General features: G+C 36.6%; 1 protein-coding gene across 3 annotated transcripts in view; it reads left to right on the top strand.

Moving 5' to 3' along the window:
- The window catches only part of LOC110450837 (solute carrier family 12 member 4-like), a 106707-nt gene extending 85770 nt beyond the window's left edge, over positions 1-20937 (top strand). For 2 of the 3 annotated variants that reach the window (XM_021498604.1, XM_021498603.1), the window contains 13 exons: positions 985-1089; positions 1476-1564; positions 2394-2473; positions 2906-2994; positions 3900-4006; positions 5723-5839; positions 7229-7318; positions 7741-7832; positions 8626-8727; positions 8958-9181; positions 11153-11218; positions 14472-14605; positions 16581-20937. In XM_021498604.1, the coding sequence (XP_021354279.1) occupies positions 985-1089; positions 1476-1564; positions 2394-2473; positions 2906-2994; positions 3900-4006; positions 5723-5839; positions 7229-7318; positions 7741-7832; positions 8626-8727; positions 8958-9181; positions 11153-11218; positions 14472-14605; positions 16581-16672 (1387 nt within the window). In that variant the 3' untranslated portion in view covers positions 16673-20937. The remainder of the gene's footprint in view (positions 1-984; positions 1090-1475; positions 1565-2393; positions 2474-2905; positions 2995-3899; positions 4007-5722; positions 5840-7228; positions 7319-7740; positions 7833-8625; positions 8728-8957; positions 9182-11152; positions 11219-14471; positions 14606-16580) is intronic. The other variant, XM_021498605.1, reaches the window with a different exon arrangement.
- The last annotated feature ends 222 nt before the right edge of the window (positions 20938-21159 follow it).

The raw sequence follows: 21159 nt of genomic DNA, 5'->3' as shown, positions 1-21159 counted from the left end.
CATGAGATCAGGGCCCTTGCTGCGTCATGGGCCCTCCTCAATGGGTCCCCCTTTCAGGAGGTCATGTCCGCAGCTTTCTGGCGCGGACAGACTACCTTCACGGATTTTTATCTCCGGTCCTTGGCCTCTCATTCTGATGGATTGTATTCCCTTGGACCGGTGGTGGTTGCACAGTCTGTGGCTGTTCCTCCACAGTAATTCAGTGATTTTAAATAGTATGCTATCAGGCACCACGGTGGTACACCTGCTCGTTTCACGGGGAGGTTTTCCATTTTTTAATTACTTTCGGGGCTTTATTAGGGGGGTTCCTTGAACCTTTTCCCTACCTTGAGCATGTCTCGAGTTTGTTCCGTCAGCCTGGTCTGCCTGGATTCGAAGCCTCCACTACGGTAAGACGAATTCGCATACTAAAGTTATGGTAATTATTACTGAAATGAAATTGAGGTTTTTGAAGTAAAACCAATTTTCATGATGTAATACTTACCATAACTTTATGGAGTCCCACCCTGTATTCCTCCCCTTGCCTCCTCATCCTGGCTGCCTTTAGGCTCCATAAAAGGGGGTTTGAGGAAGGGAGATCACTCCGTGGCTCTGTCATCGAGATAGAGGTTACGTCACGGTAGGGAGGTAGGGATATTTGAATCTTTTGTTTTTGGGCTACAAAGATGGGTGTAGGTATTGTATATGCATACTAAAGTTATGGTAAGTATTACATCATGAAAATTGGTTTTACTTCAAAAACCTCAATATTTTGTGAAAGGCGAAATCAAAACTGCATGAAAACAGTTTCCACCAGTGAAAGTCGAAAATTTTACTGGTTTTCCAGTATACAGCACACTTTGGGTGCATGGCATACTACCCATTAAGATTAGATTTTATTATTTAATTTAGTTTTGCCACATGCTATGTTTCAATTACACTTTGAACAGCTTGGCATCGAAATGCATTAAATACAAGTGATGAGTGTTATTGATATTCTGACAGGGCAGAGAAAGAGTGGGGAGATGGTATCCGAGGTCTGGCCATGTCTGCCGCCAGATACTCCTTACTGAGGTTACAACAGGGTCCACCCCACACCAAAAACTGGAGGTAGGTAGACTAGGGGCTCCTTCAGCCTGGATACAGCGGGGAAACTGTAACATGCTAAAGATGCATACAATGAATTTGAAACAATGAAATTAATAAAAAGATATGGGTACATCATGTCATGGCACCCTTCCTGTTCCGCGGACATTACGAGTGGGGTCTTATTTCTGGTCTCATTTTTGGAAGACATAGACAAAACCAAAATTTTCCCCATTTCAACCCTTGTGATCTGTATCTATTCTTCCTTTTTTCCTTTCTTTTGTTGGTGTCTCCCTAGGCACCCATTGTCATATTTAACTTGAAGTAGAGGGGGATGAGGGTAAATTAATGTTAGTGAACTCTGTATGGTCAGTGGTGCTGGTATCATTTCCTTGTATGTTTCTATCCAGACCCCAGATCTTGGTTCTGATGAAAATGGATGAAAACCTACAACCAAAGTATCCAAACATGATCAACTTTGCTAGTCAGCTCAAAGCAGGTAAGTCTGAATTTTGTCAGTCACCTCAAAGCAAGTAAGTCTGAACTTTGTCAGTCACCTCAAAGCAGGTAAGTCTGAACTTTGTCAGTCACCTCAATGCAGGTTACTAGTCAACTCTGCTATTGAACTTGAAGCTCGAGTCGCCCAGTCACCTATGATATTATAATGTACGCCTTAACACTGACATTGGTTGGAACTACCCTGGGTATGCCTTCATTGCTGTGCTTGATATCTGTTGGGAGGCCGTACAACTCGACACAAATGCTGTATTAATGGGGCAATACTTAGAGCAGGAATAAAGATCTATACAGTTGTAGCATAACAAAATGATTTACCCATAGAGAAACATTCTGACATCAAATCTAAAACAAATGATGGAAGGGTATTTTACAGATTGATAGGAGACAATAAGATTGGGGTTGCATTATATCATTATACTTTTCACTTAATATGATGTCGTTTAATATCACATTTCAGTTAATATCATGTTTTCTTAATGCACCATTTTTCCTGCTATATAATCCATGTAATTCGATTCTGTTATAATCACTTGTTTTGATGTGGATGTCGTTTAATATCAATTTATATTGGCCATTTTGACCAAAATAAATCACTGGTAAATGATGGTAAGAATCCATTTTCCATGGAAAAGAAAGTATTTGGGTGGGTGCAACCTATTTGATTATGGAGTAATAGAGTGTCCAGTTAGATGGTCAGGAGTAATAGTGTCCAGTTAGATGGTCAGGAGTAATAGAGTGTCCAGTTAGATGGTCAGGAGTAATATAGAGTGTCCAGTAAGATGGTCATTAAAACTTATGTTGTATTACAGGTAAAGGTTTGACCTTGATCAACAGTGTCGTAGAAGGTGACTTCAAGGAGAGGTACGCTGACGCTCAGGCAGCAAAACAGGTGAGTTGTCTCGTGGTAGACTAACTCAAACGTCATCAAATACATTGTAGTAGTACAGAGTAATTGCTTTTTGGGAAGTTGCTTCGATTGTCTAGAATGCTGGAAAAACAAAACACATATTCATCATATTGGTACAGTTACTGTAGAGCATAAACCTCTGGCCAAAAACAAAGTGTGAAACAAAAGAACTGCAAATTTATTTCAACTGAAAAAACAGCTGAATTGAGGAATAATTGAATCAGTGATTGAGAAGATTCTATTTTAGTTATGATAACAATATTATTAATGAAATCAATATCAACAAAAGATTGTAATTCTGAAGATTTTCCTGGCAAATGAACACAAAACAAACTCTCACAAAAATGACAATAGTTACAGTAGATACCAAGGTTAACATATCCTGTTCAGACAATATGTGTTTGATTGTTCCAGACTCTGAATAAGCTTGTGGAATCGACAGGAGTGAAAGGCTTCGCTGATCTGGTTATATCGGCTGATATAACAGCGGGACTCTGCCACATGTAAGAACTATATTTATTGTATAATCTTCATGTAATTTTCAGAAAGAACTATGATTTCTATCTTTTTTTTTAATGATAAACTGAAAAAAAGGCACAGGCACCTTAGGGATCCCCTACCAATGCCAAAAACGGTAACTACATATGTAAGTGTTGGAGACTGCTTTTTCCGTCTTGACTTTAGCTTTGATAAATTATTTCTGAAAAGAAAATAATACCTTATGGTATTTTTTGGAGAAAATAACAGGATGAAATAACCAAAATATAATCAAAAATAGTGTTTTGAGTGTAGAAACCTCAGTGGGACTAGACCAGGATTGAAACCCTGGACCTCGGATTGTTGTACTCTAACCGATAGAGCTACCTGATTATTGGAAGGGTCTGCCTAGTTGGTTGGTTGGTTGAGTGGTTTTACGTCTGCCTTTCACTTTAATATGAAAGTCTTTGTTTCGGCCGACATGAGGGAGTGAGTTGTTGTTTACCAGGTCCTCTGAAGATTTGAAATGTCCTAGGCCCATCCAGGTCACGCTCCAAGGTCAGTCTGCTTCTGAGATGCAGATAGGCTGTCACAGCTGCTTTGGTCCACAGATCCATGGCCACAGTTATATCCAAATGGAAGTTAAGGGGAGGTTACTGCATATAGGAAAAACCACAATTCAGTGGACAGGGATCCTTAAGAGATAGAATTTTTCCTTAATTGGCAAGGAAAGATACTACTTTCCAGATTGTTTAGAGTAAAGTGATATATGTTAGAAAGTATATTCCATTGTGACAAATTTGAAGATTCATGTAACAGCAAAAATCATGAAATTGACAATGTGTTTGGTATTGTGTTATATAAACCTGTATGTATAGTAGCCAAATAATAAGCAACAATTTTGAGAATCAGCGTCTTGTCTCTTGACCAGGATCCAGAATGCTGGTCTAGGTGGACTGCGACACAACACCGTCATGATTGGCTGGCCCTACGGATGGAGGCACGACCACAATGCCAAAAGTTACAGAGTCTTCCTAGGTAACGTTTATACAGTGTCAGCTTTAATTATTCATAAGTAATATTTATCAAATATTTTGATCTGAAATCATTTAAACATTAATGATGGAGATATTTTGGGAATATTTGAAGTTGCATTAGAGATGCAGGTTCCCTATAGCTATAGTAATCACCATGTCCATCTGTCTGTTTTGTCATTGCTCTGCCCATTCATCCATCTGTCAGTATGTCTGTCCACACGTTTGTGTCTGGAGCTTATCTCAGAAACACTGTGATATGTAGATGAGCAATAGGGGTTTAAAAACTTTTCAAGGTCATTGTTACAAAAAAATGGACTATTGGGAGTTACAGTCCTGATCGTGGAATCCAAAAGTCTTAATATTTTTGAAATTTGACATGGTGATACACTGTGATATCAGTGGCGGATCCGGGGGAGGGGGGGGGGGGGGGTTCACCCGGTGCATGTGACACCCCCTGTCCATGACCAGATTTTTGTTTAAGTAGTGCAATATAAGACCGCGTCGATCGTGTGACACCCCTTAGTACTGTTCGGTGTACATGTGTGCACTGAAGCTACACATCACCATTTTACCGTTACACATGAATTTGACAGTTACTCATTGAGAGGTACATCATAGACTCGCCCTCATAAGACTAGCTTTTTATTGTTTCCTAGAATCGACACCCTGATCAGCGAACTACGCCCTGCGGGTAGATTTACCTGTGGGGATGTGGACCAATAGGTGTGAAACGTAAACAACAGACCACAATTACCAGCGTGTAATTCGTCTAATTATAATTAGTGATGTCTGTTTATTATCTAGGCTTCAATGTTTGATTTTCATAGGTGACTGAAAATTGAACCAAAATAAGAAATACAAACGCAGAAGTACAGACAATAGCTTTGTATTCAGAGAAAAATGTCAAACGCCTGCTGACCCGCCTTTGCTGCACTGTTTTTGGCCATCAAATTTTAATGCTTGAAATATCAACAAATGGGTGTCTACATAACTGCTGGACAAGACACTGACATTAAAGTTAATCGTGTGACATGTAGGGGTGTACATGCGCTGCTAAAGTATTAAAATCTGGAATGGTGACACCCCCCAAAAACATGTCTGGCTCCGCCCCTGGATATGTAGATAGGCAATAGGGGTTTGAATAGTTTTCAAGGTCAAGGTTATTGTAGACTTACTGATCATGATCTGCCAGTGTTCCAGGTATCAGTGTAAATTAACACATTCACCCTTGAAGACACATTTGAACTCTTCCAATTCAAAGATTGGAATAGTTCATTATGAAATTTCAGGGGTGAATGTTTGAAATTTCCTTTTTTAACTCGCATGTCAATATTCAATATTTAAAGTAACAATTACCAAAGATGTTTGGTACAAATGTAGGTAAGTGGTAAATATTAAGATTGTGGTAATATTATCAGATTTTGATGATATTTTCAGGAACAATTGTTGGAGATTTGGTTCCATTTTAATAAATAGAGATTTTAGTAAGAAATGTTTAAGTAATGTTGATCAAAGATTTTGTGTAGGTAGCATTTTGTCCCCTTTTTCGTAACATCTTTTTCCTTGTTTAACACATCTTAAGAATCACATAATTGAAGACATCAAAATGTCAAACAGAATTACATATTGAATCCAAAGTAAAAAATATATTGAAAGATCAAAGAACAAAAATGTTACATTTCGGTAAACTGATTCCAGTCCCTTCTTGATCTTTCAGAAGCCGTTAAGAATATAAACGCTGGACAGATGGCGCTGTTAGCTGTAAAAGGCATCAACAATTTCCCGCCGAGCTCGGAGAAACTGAAGGGCACCATTGATGTATGGTGGATAGTTCATATCCTTTAGTAGTACAAGACCATTTTAAATATTTGTTCTTATAGTATAAACTTTATTGATTTTACAACAACTATGAAACAAGTTATTTCAACTCAAACAAATCACTCTTATTGGCCGGGATATTAGCACGTTGGGGTCTTATTGTGGGATAAAACCATGTGGTCTAGCAGGTGACCCCATACCTTTCCACGTCCGATCAGGGAATGGAACCCCAGCTGACTTGGTGAAAGGCAAGTGCACCACCCAACCACACATTTTTAGCTCACTTGGCCCGAAGGGCCAAGTGAGCTTTTGGCATACCGCAGCGTCCATAGTCCGTCGCCCATCATCCGCCAACTTTTACATTTTCATCTTCTTCAAAAATACTGGGCCAATTTTGACCAAACTTGACATAAAAGATCACGAGGACATGGGGACCTGAATTTATGAAATGTATGGGGCTACGCCCCCAGGGGCCTGAGGGGTGGGGCCAAATAGGTAAAATATGGGGTAATCTTTAAAAATCTTCTGCTCTACTCCTTCAAGTAGCAGAGAGTAATGGCACATTTAATTATAATCATCAACTAGCTCTCTTTTAAATTTATGAAATGTATGGCCCTAGGGTCAAGAGGTCAAGTGGTAGGGTGGGGACAATATTGTATGTTATGGATCGTTGTATCTTTGAAACAGTTGAGATCCCCACCCCAAAACTATATATACAATTGTTTGGCATAAAGAGACGAATGCAGTCATGATATTAGAATTGACCCCAGGGTCTACCCCACCCTTGCAGACTTGACCCCTGGGTCATAACTTGGAAACGATTAAGATCCCCACCCCAAAACTATATATACAAATGCTGGGCATAAAGAGATGAATGTAGTCATGATATTACTATTGATCCTGAGGTCTGGCCACAACCCTAGGGACCTAGTTTCTAGGTCACAGCTTGGAAACAGTTGAGATTCCCATGCAATAACCATACATTAAATTGCTGGACATGAAAAATATAATATAGATATGCTACAAGGATTGGCCTTGGGGTCTGACCTATTCCCTTGGATCTCATTTGGAGAATATTTTGCCATGATTGCTTAGATAACCAGGTGAGCGAAACAGGCCCTCTGGGCCTCTTGTTTGTTGTTTCTTTCCACCATATGGGTGTAGAATGAAGAAAGAATCATTGACATGGGATGATATGAATTAACGAGGGTTTCTCATTCTGTATTCAGAGTGCTGATTGGTCCTTATTTCAAAAAATGAAGTACAAGGATGTTTTTTTCTTGAGGAATTTAATAATGTTATTATGAATGAATGCTACAATTAAGCTTTGTTTACGTTGATAATGTGTATTTTTCTCTGTCTGTCTATCAACAAATATGTTTAAAAGTTTCCTTAACGAGACTACATGATGGAGGTATGCTGATGTTACTGCCGTTCCTGTTAAAACAACACAAAGTCTGGAAGAATTGTCGTCTGCGGATCTTTACCGTGGCTCGTATCCTTCACCTATAGTACATGTAGTATGTACTCTAATTGGGAATACATTATGTGTTTCTTACTTTATATGAATTTAGTTTGTCAATTTTTTATATTTTTTTTCACGCCTAGTGCTATATACAGAAGTATGGGGGGGGGGGGGGGGGGGGGGACATAATTAAAACTCATTATTGATAAATTTAGGGTAAAATATTAACAAAATAAACATTTAGATGCAGAACCTTGAAAAAATACTAAGAGAATAAGATATCAGGGCTCACATTCATGGAACTGTTCTCATGCTCGTATATATGAAATATATAACAAGAACAAGAAATTAGGCTTTAGCACAAAATCAAAATGTTGAAATATTAAGTTGAGGCTAGGATGGTCTGTTGTGAAAATCAAGCCAGGAGAAAGAAGTTCTTTAACTTTTCACAGAACTGGAGGACAACACTATACAAATGAAGAAAGACCTGGAGATATTTATGTACCACCTCAGAATAGAGGCTGAGGTCGAGGTCGTGGAAATGGTGGGTAACCGTCCAATCAGATGATTTGTATCATAAACGTAAATGTTCACCAGTACAATGCTCACTGGTATAGATCAAAAGCCTTCTCCAGTCAATCGACCAATTATATGTCATGTTTTAATTCTATCAAATTATATGGCATGGAATTGATATATGCATCTGCAAATTTTGTGTTTTCTTAAATAACCAATTTACTCGATTATTGATCATTTAAACTGCAACTTTGACTAATCTGTTGGATTTTCTATGATCAATCATGTTTTGATATGGTTTGGTTTTATTATGTTTAATGTTTTATTAACTACTGGGGTTATTTATATACGTGACTCCAAATGAGTAATGTATGCATGTCACTATGACATGAAAACTGTCATGAGTTCAGAGGTGGAACAAATCGGAAACGTTTTAGAATGAATAGAATTGGTTTACTAATAAGTTTTATAATACACTGCATTCAAAAAACATTTTGCGTAAAGCTAGGTATTTGAAAAGTATCCATCACATTTTACCCATTTCGATAGATCTCCCCTACTTCCCCCCTCTTTTCTTTATCACATCAAAAGATCAATCATTGATGATTGATCATGAATTTTGGAGCGATTCCTGATGGTACCTAAAAATGATATACATTCACAAATCTTTTCTTCAAATTTTTGTTGGAAAACTTTCCAACCAAGCTAATATGTTAAATAGTAATGGTGGTGTATCTTATGTGTTTTTTGGAACTTTTGATATTTTCGGCCTGTTACATGTTCTGGTTTTGCGAAAAACTCTAAGTGGATTTCATTTTCAGGCAAACTATGATATATCAGCGTACACATATGAACGGACTTTAATGATGGAACAGAGAACGGAGATATTAAAAGCGATGAGGGGAGGAGGGTCCAAGCTTAGCGTAAGTATCATATGACAAGTTGTGAGGAAATGAGAGGAAAAGCTCAGAGGAAATAGTTCGGTACAGTAACTGAGGACGGAGATATAAAAGTGAGAGAAAGGAGTAAAAAGTAATCACAATCTGAATTTCTTGTCATATCTGATATTTTAAGATCATTTAACCAAAAAAAAAGGTTAAATAAATCCATGAACTGTCTGTCACCTTTCTGACATGAGTTTTCCCATATGTAGCCCCAAGATATCCTGGACAATGTACACAGGAGCCCTGCTCAGGTAAAGATACAGCTGGAGACAGTAACGGAGGAGGGGCTCCCCACGGGGCTCAACACGGAATCCTCGACAGATGAGGAGAAGCTGGAGAAACACCAGTACACATTCACACCCTCCAGCCTCAAAAGTGATAAGAAAGCCACATCACCCCCAAGTCCAGTCAACGACCTCCTCAGCATGAAACCGTGAGTACACACTAACTTATCTATGTATATTTCATAGTGATTCCTTATGCATAGAGTGCTATTGTAACTGTTATGCTAAAAAATGAAATCTTCGGAAAGCAATTTTACAAGAAAAATTTTGGCATTAAGGTGAAAAGTACAACGTTATGGAGAGCATGTGTACTTTTGGTAAATACTGAAAATCTGACGGCTATATATGGATTGTGGCAATGAATAGCAGTGGCTGATCTACATATCCTCAGAAGATATGTAGATCAGCTACTGCTATTCATTGCCACAATGTACATGAACAAAAATCCATTCAATTCATATATTTACATAACGATGAACTACAATAAAAAAGTTGCAATTCTTTTTGTAAATTTAGTATTTTAATATAAGTATCGGACAGGAAACCATAAAAAGGAACAGCCACAATTACAGCCTACACACAAACTTCAATTGTCCGACTTCCGCTGATCAGCTGGTTTTGTTGAAACAAAAATATATATCTAGAATCTAATAATAACCAACACTTGATATTCCTTTCATTTTTGAAAGTTGTCCTATTTGACGGGTTTTTTCCATTAAACACTGCATATTGTATAATTTCAAATCATCGGTCACCATTATAACCATTCAGGGCACTCAGCCGCATTAGGCATAGAGCTCACGTGAAGTTAAATGTACAGCCGTTGAAAATGCTGTTTGCCAAAAAACCTGCAGATGTAAATGATGATAAGTTGACGGATAAAGTGCCCTGTGTCATTACAAAGTTCTCTGGGTTTAATTTGGAAGTTGATGTCATGGGGATTATCCAGCCGAACATTCTGGTGTTAAAAAGTTTGTGACTACGAGGAACCGATTGCGAGTCGGAAGTCAGTACTTGATATGACAATGTTACAAATATTTCTTTTAATTTCAAATTAAAATAACAATAATAATGGTACACTGGTGCAACATTCATGTTTTTTGTAATGTTTATTACTATTTCTCGCAACTACCTTATCTCGGAGAAGGGTGATTACTCTTCTCAGAAACGGTTCTATGCGTAGTAATATGAAGTTGTCATTGCTTGTGAAATCAGCTGACTGGTTGCACGAGAAACGTTGTATTCATAGTGTATTCATGGCCTAATGACAGTTGTTTTCAGTTGGTAGATTCATGTACAGAACAAACATCAAGAATGTAAATATGTTAACAACATACAAAATCATTGCTGTGTTGTTCCTGTCTGCATGTCTGATGACCAAGCACTGGTCAGTAGATAAACCTTTCACAACTGAAGTGAAAATTCAGCCATTTCCATCCATTGCTAATCTGTAACCCTTTCAACCCTATATTACTTTAGTAGACTCCACCATGCATTGATCTGGACGAGTCCATTATTGTCTACAGTGGTGAAAGAGTTAACTGCAACAAATTTTGTTTGTTACTGATTTACATTATACAGGAAGTATACATGCCCCCCCCTAATGTCCTGATTTACATTATACAGGAAGTACACATGCCCCCCTAATGTCCTGATTTACATTATACAGGAAGTATACATGCCCCCCTAATGTCCTGCTTGACTGCCAATTAAATCATGTGACTTTTTTTCTTGAAACTTGGTATTTGGGAAGCAACACATTGTGTGTATCTTGTGTCATGTTAGAACCAACATTGGAATAAAACAAATATGTCAGTATTTAAAACAAATGTCTGAGCATTTAAAACAAATATTTGAGTATTTAAAACAAATATCTGAGTATTTTTAGCTGTGTTATAATAAATTAAGTAATGGTCCTAATATTGACCCGTAATTCTATGGCAGCCATGTTGGTTTTGATCCACCGTTACAGTTGTAGACACTCTGTACGATGTTAATTACATTGTTGACATGGTAACCGTGTGCACGATGTTAATTACATTGTTGACATGGTAACCGTGTCAGTGACAGTGATTGAAGTCATCTTTGATACGCTTTGTGCTTTGTTCCTCTCTCATTAGGCCATCATCTTGGTTTGGGCGATCATCGAAAACCAGCCCAATATTGGAACTAAAAGATATCAAGCCGTAAGCTGTCTGGTTCTGTCTTTTACTGTACACCTTCACTTTGTCTCCACACACATACAAAAATTACTAGTGTTTTGATCATTCCTTTCCCTTAGAACATTTTTTATATGCAGCTGCTTTTGTAATTTTTGCTGAACAGTTATTACAGATTGACAATGTAGTATTTGAAGACTTCAGGATTTATATGTAAATTTTGTGATTGATTTTGAAATCTTGTTAACCACAGTTTTAGTGCCAAAAAAGAGCTTCCAATATGATCAGGGTATTTAAGGTGGTATGCCACCTTACTATAACATTTGTATTGCCTTTACAAAGGAATTCCGCATCAAAAAACTTGTACAATAGTCATAACGACTTAGTCAATGTATTTATGATTATTTAAAGGAAAATAGCTCTTTAATTAACGCAAATCACAGGTAAAACATATGTATGAGGTGGCACATGTCCTAAGATATTCTCTTATGAATCAATGAAATAAACAAACTAATGGATTAATGAATTATAATATCTCCAAGACAACTGTAGATAATAATATTAAAAATATACGATTTTAACCAAAAGTGACAGACTAAATCCAGCTGTGAAAAGAAAGCTAGATATCTAAATCCCAGAAAAATTGGGATCTGTACTTCAGCCCACGGAAGATTTATCCTTTCACTGTGAACACGGTCCACTTACATTTGTGTAACTTTTATCACATGCAAACACACTAATTTTCATGGACTCAACTGAAGACATATTTCACTCAGCCTATACATGAGTAAGGAATTGTTCACATGATAATTGAATTTGTAATCGATGCTTAATGAAAAATTAATGTTTTTATCCATCAATAAACCCATGCCCAGTAATAAGCCCATGCCCAGTTATAAACGCAGTCCCAGTAATAAACCCATGCCCATTATTATACCCATGTCAGTAATAAGCCCATGCCCAGTAATAAGCCCATGTCAGTAATAAACCCATGCCCAGTAATAAGCCAATGCCCAGTAATAAACGCAGTCCCAGTAATAAGCCCATGCCCTGTAATAAGCCCATGCCCAGTAATAAACCAATGCCCAGTAATAAACCCATGCCCAGTAATAAGCCCATGCCCAGTAATAAACCCATGCCCAGTAACAATTGCAATAAAGTAGAGATGCCAGCAAAGACTTTATGACGTTGAGTCAGTGATAATGTGTTGAGCCCCTTTGCTTATTGTAGGATAAATACTAGGGCTGCAACGATATGTAGTGCGGCGATATATCACGATATTTTGAATACGGTACGATACACAATATTTTTTGGGAAGTCACGATACACCTACGATATTTCGGATTCTGTCTTTTCTGAATTTAGTCTACTCATATCCTTTCCAACATGGCTAGTGAAGCTCCAGCTCGGCATGCACTTCAAAAGACGTGAATTGTATGAAACTTTTTAAGTCATGCCCATTTTGGACCAAGTCTATTTCCAGTTGATATATTGCCATTAAGAGTTTTTTTAACCAATCTTTTCGCTTTGCATCTATTGTTACTATATGTATCATGATACGTATCGTATCGTGACCACACTATCGTGATACGTATCGTATCGTGACCACAGTATCATGATACGTATCGTATTGTGACCACACTATCGTGATACGTATCGTATCGTGACCACACTATCGTGATACGTATCGTATCGTGACCACACTATCGTGATACGTATCGTATTGTGACCACACTATCGTGATACGTATCGTATTGTGACCACACTATCGTGATACGTATCGTATTGTGACCACACTATCGTGATACGTATTGTATCGTGACCACACTATCGTGATACATATTGTTATGTTCATGTATTGTTGTAGCTCTTATAAATACAGGGTAATTGAAAATAAAAATCACATAAATTGGAAGTACTCTACAGTATAAAAAATACCTAAAACAAGTTATCATTCCGTAAGATTTTCATGGGATAAGCTCCAGCAAGTTTCATCAATATCTTTGAAATGGGAAGATTTTGAGTTAACCTGCATCAAAATAAGATCTAATATCTATGGGCAGATTTTGTCAAAAAGTTCACCAGAAAAAGCAACCGTAGGAAGAACACCACCATTTTCATCATGAATTTATCAGATCCACAAAATGCTTCCCAGGGACTTTACAATGGGTGAAAATTACATTATACTTACGAAAAATATGAAGTTATTACAGATTTATTACTTGGTAAACTTGTTAACTTGGAGGCATGGTAGTCTAGTGGTAGGACGCCGGGCTCATGACCAAACGATTGCAGGTTCGAGTCACGGCACGGCACTTTGTTGTATCCTTGAACAAATTACTTTACTCCGCTTGTTCCAGTATGTGGTTGGGCAGTGCTATAATTGTTGAATGCTAGCTGTGAGTGTCGAAATGGCAGCTCCGGCTGTATGCTCCCCAGGGAGTTGAGAAAGATATTGGCTGGTTGCAAAGGCCCTAAAACCACAGATATTAATTTGTTAACCTTTTCGAGACGACCTACGAACTAGGTTGTGATAATTATTATTATTATTGGTTAAATATCACACTTACTTGTGCAAACTATGTAAAATAGTTCCCTGGATCAGACATAACAGACAGCCATCGACCAATCACTCTATTGTTATACCCTAAGCTTTCCAAGCCACTCACATTGCACTTTTAAAGTAAGACCAGTCACATCACACAAAGTATATTCAATCACATTTTATTGTGAAAAAATTTGCAACACTTTTCCAGCCAATTCTCTATAAAAAAAGGTTTTTCTAACTGATGTTGATCATTTTAAATCCCATAACTTGTAAATTTTAATAAAAGTTTTCATATTATAAAACAATATTTGTGATTTAAATTCTATTTTAATACATCACTCGATCGTAGCTGGTAAAATTGTATATTTGATCTTGATATAACATGTTTGTGGGAGAGACAGGACCATTGGGCCTTAATGCTGGTGCTGAGAATTAGAAAAGTTAGAGTTGAACCATTTTATCAACAGCAATGGTAAAGTGGCAAGTTTTGATTGCCCGACGATAGTGTAAACAACCTTTTAAATTTTGTAATGTTAGTTTATTCCTTAGTTTTTTCTTCCATTGAAACAGGCATGCTTTAATCATAAGCATGATTTAAGATTTTAAAATTTGATTTTAAATTTTCATGTCTGTTTGACAGGGAGGTGAATTGAACAGTCACTTGTTGACTGTGATGGTAAGTATATATATGTCTTGTTTACATTCGTACTGATTGTCTCCCTTTACCCACAGAGATCAAAGGAATGTGAGGAGGATGCACACAGCCGTACGTCTCAACGAGGTGATCATTGAAAAATCTCACGAGTCACAACTTGTCATCTTAAATCTGCCGGCCCCACCGAAGACCGAAGCTGGCGAACTTAACTGTATCCTTGATAGGACTGCCTCAACTAAGGCTGTAGTCGACAAAAGTCAATTTTGTATTATATGATGTGTAGTGTAAGATACATTTTCATAGCTGTCAAACGTCCCTCGTTAGGACAGAGACTGCCATATTTTGACCAAAATTTACCAATCTCCCTCAAAACTCCCTCATTTAAGTCCAAACTCACACAAAATCTACATCCTGTGGTCAAATGATCTCCTAGGTTCTGCAGGATGTGTGTAATGATCTTAACAGGTGTGTCTAAATCAAATGATCCCCTAGTTACTACAGAGTGTGGGTAATGATCATAACAGGTGTGTCTGAATCAAATGATCACCAAGTTACTGCAGGGTGTGTGTAATGATCATAACAGGTGTGTCTGAATCAAATGATCTCCTAGTTACTGCAGGGTATGTGTAATGATCATAACGGGTGTGTCTGAATCAAATGATCTCAAAGTTTCTGCAGGATGTGTGTAATGATCATAACAAGTGTGTCTGAATAAAATGATCTCCAAGTTACTGCAGGGTGTGTGTATTGATCATAACAGGTGTGTCTGAATCAAATGATCTCCAAGTTACTGCAGGGTATGTGTAATGATCATAACGGGTGTGTCTGAATCAAATGATCTCCAAGTTACTGCAGGATGTGTGTAATGATCATAACAAGTGTGTCTGAATCAAATGATCTCCAAGTTACTGCAGGGTGTGTGTATTGATCATAACAGGGGTGTCTGAATCAAATGATCTCCAAGTTACTGCAGGATGTGTGTAATTATCATAACAGGTGTGTCTGAATCAAATGATCTCCAAGTTCCTCCCGGGTATGTGTAATGATCATAACGGGTGTGTCTGAATCAAATGATCGCCAAGTTACTGCAGGATGTGTGTAATGATCATAACAAGTGTGTCTGAATCAAATGATCTCCAAGTTACTGCAGGGTGTATGTAATGATCATAACAGGTGTGTCTGAATCAAATGAATGCTTTTGGGAGTTATTTTGATACATAAAAAGGGAAAGATAAATCGAGCAAAGCCGTTTCAGTCATGTTTCACACATTATCTTCCTCATTGGAAATGTGAAATGATGGAGATCTTCTTATTGAAGGTTTCAGAGGTTGACACCCATGTATTTTTATGTGGGATGAATTAAAGGGACAATATTCACTTAAATCTCAATGGTAAGCCTGATTATAGGAAATGTGCCAGTCAGGGATTAAGTTGCAGTCAAAAATATCTGGGTAATAAGCCTGCTTTTGAAAAAGGTTAGGCTGTGAAAATTGCCATGTAGGAATGGTGTTTACCCTCTTCGCCAGGTTTTACTGGTACCCATCATAGTACATGGTTCAATAATTATCGCATCAGTTTGATTATAGGAAACAAAATGTTTTTGTTTCATTAAAATAACTATAGCAAAATTACTTTTCCATGCAAGAATGGAAGGGCTTGAAAACAGGCCATTGGTGTTAACTGTCTTGTGACTATGAAAATAGAACTGCCTTAAAAAAATAGGTCTGGATTTTTTTACCAAAACATGAAATTAAACCATATGCAACTTTTTCTTGAGATTTTAGGGTATATTGATAACATTGGAAAATGTGCTTTCTTTTTTCGTCTGCCAAACATATTGAGGTTGAAATTTTCCCCACAAATATTTATTTTGTAAATGTGCTATATTTAATATCAACCATTTACATGCTTGTTGCTTTGGAGAAAATATTAATTAAGGAATCTTTGGGTCTAGCATTAAAGAGATTTACCAAACAGTTTAGCTTTGAACTATATCGCATAACTCCTGATTTTCCTTTGCTTGGCATGTTTTTACAGGATCTGGAATTACTGCTATAAAATTAATTGTAAGGATACATTTATTCTTGTGGCTGACAGTAGGCTGTAGTGTACTCTTTTGGCAATGTTTGAAAAAAAAGACAGTTGTTTCCATTTTTCTCTGTTCTATTCCTTGACCATTATTCTAGATATGGAGTTTTTAGAAGTGCTGACCGAGGGTCTAGACCGAGTGTTAATGGTTCGAGGAAGTGGACACGAAGTCATCACCATTTACTCATAGGTCATGTGACTGACAATCACGGAACAGAACGAGGGATCACCGTGCAGCGGTACATAGGCACGTCACCATTGATGTACCGGCTCACATTACCAGTAGAAACTTGTATACAAATTTCACTGCAAACAATCACATCGCAACGATATGAAAATATATATTATTAACAATATAATTGTTCCAAAAGTACACTGTACAACGGTTCATTCATTGTATTTTCTCATCAACATATCAATCATCACAATGTCTATATTAGTAGGCTATGCATTTTCTGTATTTGTTATCAGATGATTTCATGATTTATTTTTTCCATAAGAAATTGCATTTCATTTTTATAATATTTTTTTTGTAACGAAAACATGGCTGATGGTTAACGTGGAGCTTTTTTATCATTATATGAATTTCATCTTGTTGGCTTGTATCAGAATATATATATAGTTACAGGAAACTAGCTCAATTTCTTTTGTGTCGAAAGTTTAGATTATTGGACCAAAGATTGTCAGAATTTTAGAGAAAAATTATATATAGATGGTCCCATAAGCTAAAATTTCAAAATAAAACAAAATGATTGGATATCTAGCTATGGTTCCTGCAGCTGTTATCTGAAGGGCTCACAACTTTATTGTGTATAAAAAAAACATAAATATATATATATATATATATGATTATCAATTTGTGATAAAGTGTAAAAATATTTGTGTGTGCAGGAAGATACATTTGTAAACAAAAATATCAACAGAAATATGTGTGAACATGATGATGAAAGAGGAAGGGAGACAACCCGTTGATAGTGATAGAGAAATGGAGATGACCATGTTTTAGAGTGAGTGTATTTATTTAGCTTGTGCAGAGTTATAGTCCTTGGTATGAGTGAGATACACATGTCCATTAGTAAAGCCCTAAATGTGTGCTTAGAACATTTCATTTTTATTTGACCTTGAAGATGACCTATATGACACCCTTAGAGTCACCAGACCACAGAATACCCGGAAGTTTATATTTTACTCTGTTGATTCCAGATCCCCACCACTTTAATTCATTCACCCCTGAATACACATTTGAAATCTTCCAATTCAAAGGTTGGAAAATTTCATATGAAATTATAGGGGAGAAAGAGTTATGCCAAATAAAAATATATACCTATGTCAATATCCCATCCAATGAGTTACCATGAACAATTTGGCATCTTAGTCTACACAACTACTTTCACAAGCTGGATATCATTGGATTTATGTTTGAATGTAATAACGGAAATTTCCCCAAAAAATACTGGCAAAATAGTAGGATAACTTGATTAAGAGGGTGTAAAGATAAATTTTCAAATATTATTTTAAAATGTAAAATGATGTCATTAATTTAACCTGTAACATAATGTTTTGTTCAATGATGTATTAACAATGGGATGTTTAGAGTTCATAACAGTGCAGTTACATTTTGTTTTAGAGTTACAGTAAAATAATTGACCCCTGACCTTTTACCTAAAACTACTAGTGCCTGTGAATGGTGTATTTTCATTCCTTTCACTTTCATCAAATTTCACTTGATGAAATAATAAGGTTTTAACAGAAAAAGGTCTAAATTTCAGGGCATTCAGTATTTCAAAAGAAAAGTAGGAAAATATGTCAAACATGATCACTGGTTGTTGACGATAACTGGTTGGTTCCAGTTCAATGTTTGTTTGTGAAGGGTGTTTTTGTTAAGTTTATTTTTGAATCATTAAGTTTCATGTTTACTGTTAAGTCTTACTGAAGTTTCATCAACAAGCAACAAGAAAAGATACTTTTAATATAGATAAGATAAAATTCTGCATATTTAACCCTTTCCCTCCTCTGTAACTTAAGTAAACTCTACCATACCTTGATCTGGATGAGTCCATTATGGTCTGCAGTGGTGAAAGGGTTAAAAGAGAAACACTTCTACCATACCTAGGATAGAGATGTCCTACATATGAGCAGAGCAGAATCTAGCAGAAGTAATTCTTCACAAGAAACAGGAACTGTAGAGAAATATTTCGATTAAATTCATTGGTTCCTTGAAATGACTTCGCTTACAGTAAACACAAATCATTTTCGCAGTAAGGAGAAACAAAAAGTAATGGGAAAATAGGAAATTTAAAAATAACACTGTACAAAGAAATGCAAGTATTTAATTATGCTCACATGTATTATTTTTCATAGAAGCAATATTTTTTGGTCACATTTTAATGTTTTGACGCTATTTAGAAATAGCTGTTTTTTTATCACCAATGTATTTTAGGACTTTACATTCTGTGCCAAAGACGTAACAGTGAAACGCTGTGAGCCATGACTAAACGTATTGAAAATGTATTTGCCATTTGACGGGACATTTTGATTATTCTGATACACTGTATCAATCTCTACCCATTTAACATTTATACAAATAAACTGAAAACTGAAACATAATTTTGAACCAAAACCTATACTGTTTGAATACAAATTTTAAAAAAAACATCTTTAATAAGATTCATCAGTTTGGAAATAAGTAATATCAAACTTTTACCTCATACACAAACAATGTACATATTAAACATGTCGTAAGGTTTCAACACCGACTGGTCCCTTTGTCGAGCTATGACTGAGTAAGCGACCTGGGACATTTTGCCTATCAATAGAGAGCGTATACACACTGTATCGAATAGATTACTGGTAGGGAACCATTGGTATACGTTCTCAAATGATAGTCAAAACATCCCGGGTCGAGTGATGCAAGAAATATACAATTCGTCACATCGTTTTACAGGTAAACAATACAAATCGCTCACTCGGTCATAGCTTGACAAAGGGACCAGTCGGTCTTGAAATCTTGCGACACATTACTGTTAGTAAATAGGTACATTGTTTGTGTATAAAGTAAAACTTTGATATAACGGTAAAATGTTGTGTTACATGACTGAAGTTTGTATCGGTATGGTCATTCCGTGTGACAATTTCCTTATTATTGATAATTAAATACTGTGTTATCCGGCTGTAAAACTATGACCAGTAATCAGCCCACCCTTATCAACTGGAATTTGGTAGAAATACCAGCAAATGATATCTTCAGTGCCCTGTAATGTGCCCATACCGTATTATTGAGTATTTTGTGTGGCCCCCTGGGCTTGTTACAGGATAAGTGCAGTAATGGATCATTATCGGCCTCGTAAATTTATATAAGATACAGTCAAAAATACATTGCATTATTCATGCCAAATTTTGTACAGTGCTAAAACAAAATATCAATATAGAAAAAAACAAATTTATTCGATCAGCACAGATTACCCAGTAAGTTGAAGTTTAATAGATATCGCCTCTGTTTGGGGGAATCATGTATTTCCTTTTGTTGTTGTTCTTTTCATATGGATTTTTTTTTTGTCCTCGTTTGTTGACACTGGTACATTTTGTCCTATTTTGTTGACACTGGTACATTTTGTCCTAGTTTGTTGTAGTTTACTGGTATTTCGTCCTTGTGTGTCAACGCTATGGTATATTTTCACAGTACGTCGACACTTCGGTATATTTGTTCATATTGATGCTGTGGTATATTTTGTGCTTGTGTTGACACTGTAGTACATTTTTATCTGTTTGTGTTGACACTGTAGTACATTTTGTCCTTATATGTTGACACTGTAGTACATTTTGTCCTTATGTTGACACTGTAGCACATTTTGTCCTTATATGTTGACACTAGTATATTTTGTCCTTATATGTTGACACTGTAGTACATTTTGTCCTTATATGTTGACACTGTAGTTCATTTTGTCCTTATATGTTGACACTGTAGTTCATTTCGTCCTTATATGTTGACACTGTATTACATTTTGTCCTTTTGTGTTGACGCTGTAGTACATTTTGTCCTAGTGTGTTGACGATGTAATACATTTTGTCCTTATATGTTGACGCTTTAGTACATTTTGTCCTTATATGTTGACGCTTTAGTACATTTTGTCCTTATATGTTGATGCTGTAGTTCATTTTGACCTAGTGTGTTGATGCTATAGTATATTTTATATATTCTATATTTAAATGTACACAAAATGGCAAGGATGCTATGATCACAGTAGGTATGGAGGACCTGGGTTCAAACCCTAGACGAAATTGATGTGTATTCCCTTCTTTATCAATTGTGTAACCAAGAACTAATGTAACAGACATGAATAATCGTTATTCCTTAGCTCATTCCAAAAACTTATTTCAATGGAAATTAATCGTTTTTAGCTCACCTGGCACGAAGTGCCAAGTGAGCTTATGCCTTGGCGCGTCGTCCGTCGTCCGGGGTCAATATTTTATTTTAAACGACTTCTTCTTAATAACCGAAAGGCCTAGGGTGTCAACATTTGGTCAGAAGCAAACTGGGATGAAGGGCTACAAAGTTTGTTAAAATTAATGACCTTCACCCATTTTCAAGGTCACAGGGGTCAAATATGTTAAAAACTTTAAACATCTTCTTCTGAATAACCAAAATGCCCAGGGTGATGATATTTGGCCAGTAGCATG

This window comes from Mizuhopecten yessoensis, unplaced genomic scaffold (assembly GCF_002113885.1).
Source record: "Mizuhopecten yessoensis strain PY_sf001 unplaced genomic scaffold, ASM211388v2 scaffold5519, whole genome shotgun sequence".
Classification (NCBI taxonomy): domain Eukaryota; kingdom Metazoa; phylum Mollusca; class Bivalvia; order Pectinida; family Pectinidae; genus Mizuhopecten; species Mizuhopecten yessoensis.
Note: the sequence above shows the minus strand (reverse complement) of the source record. Positions and strands in the feature narration are given on the sequence as shown.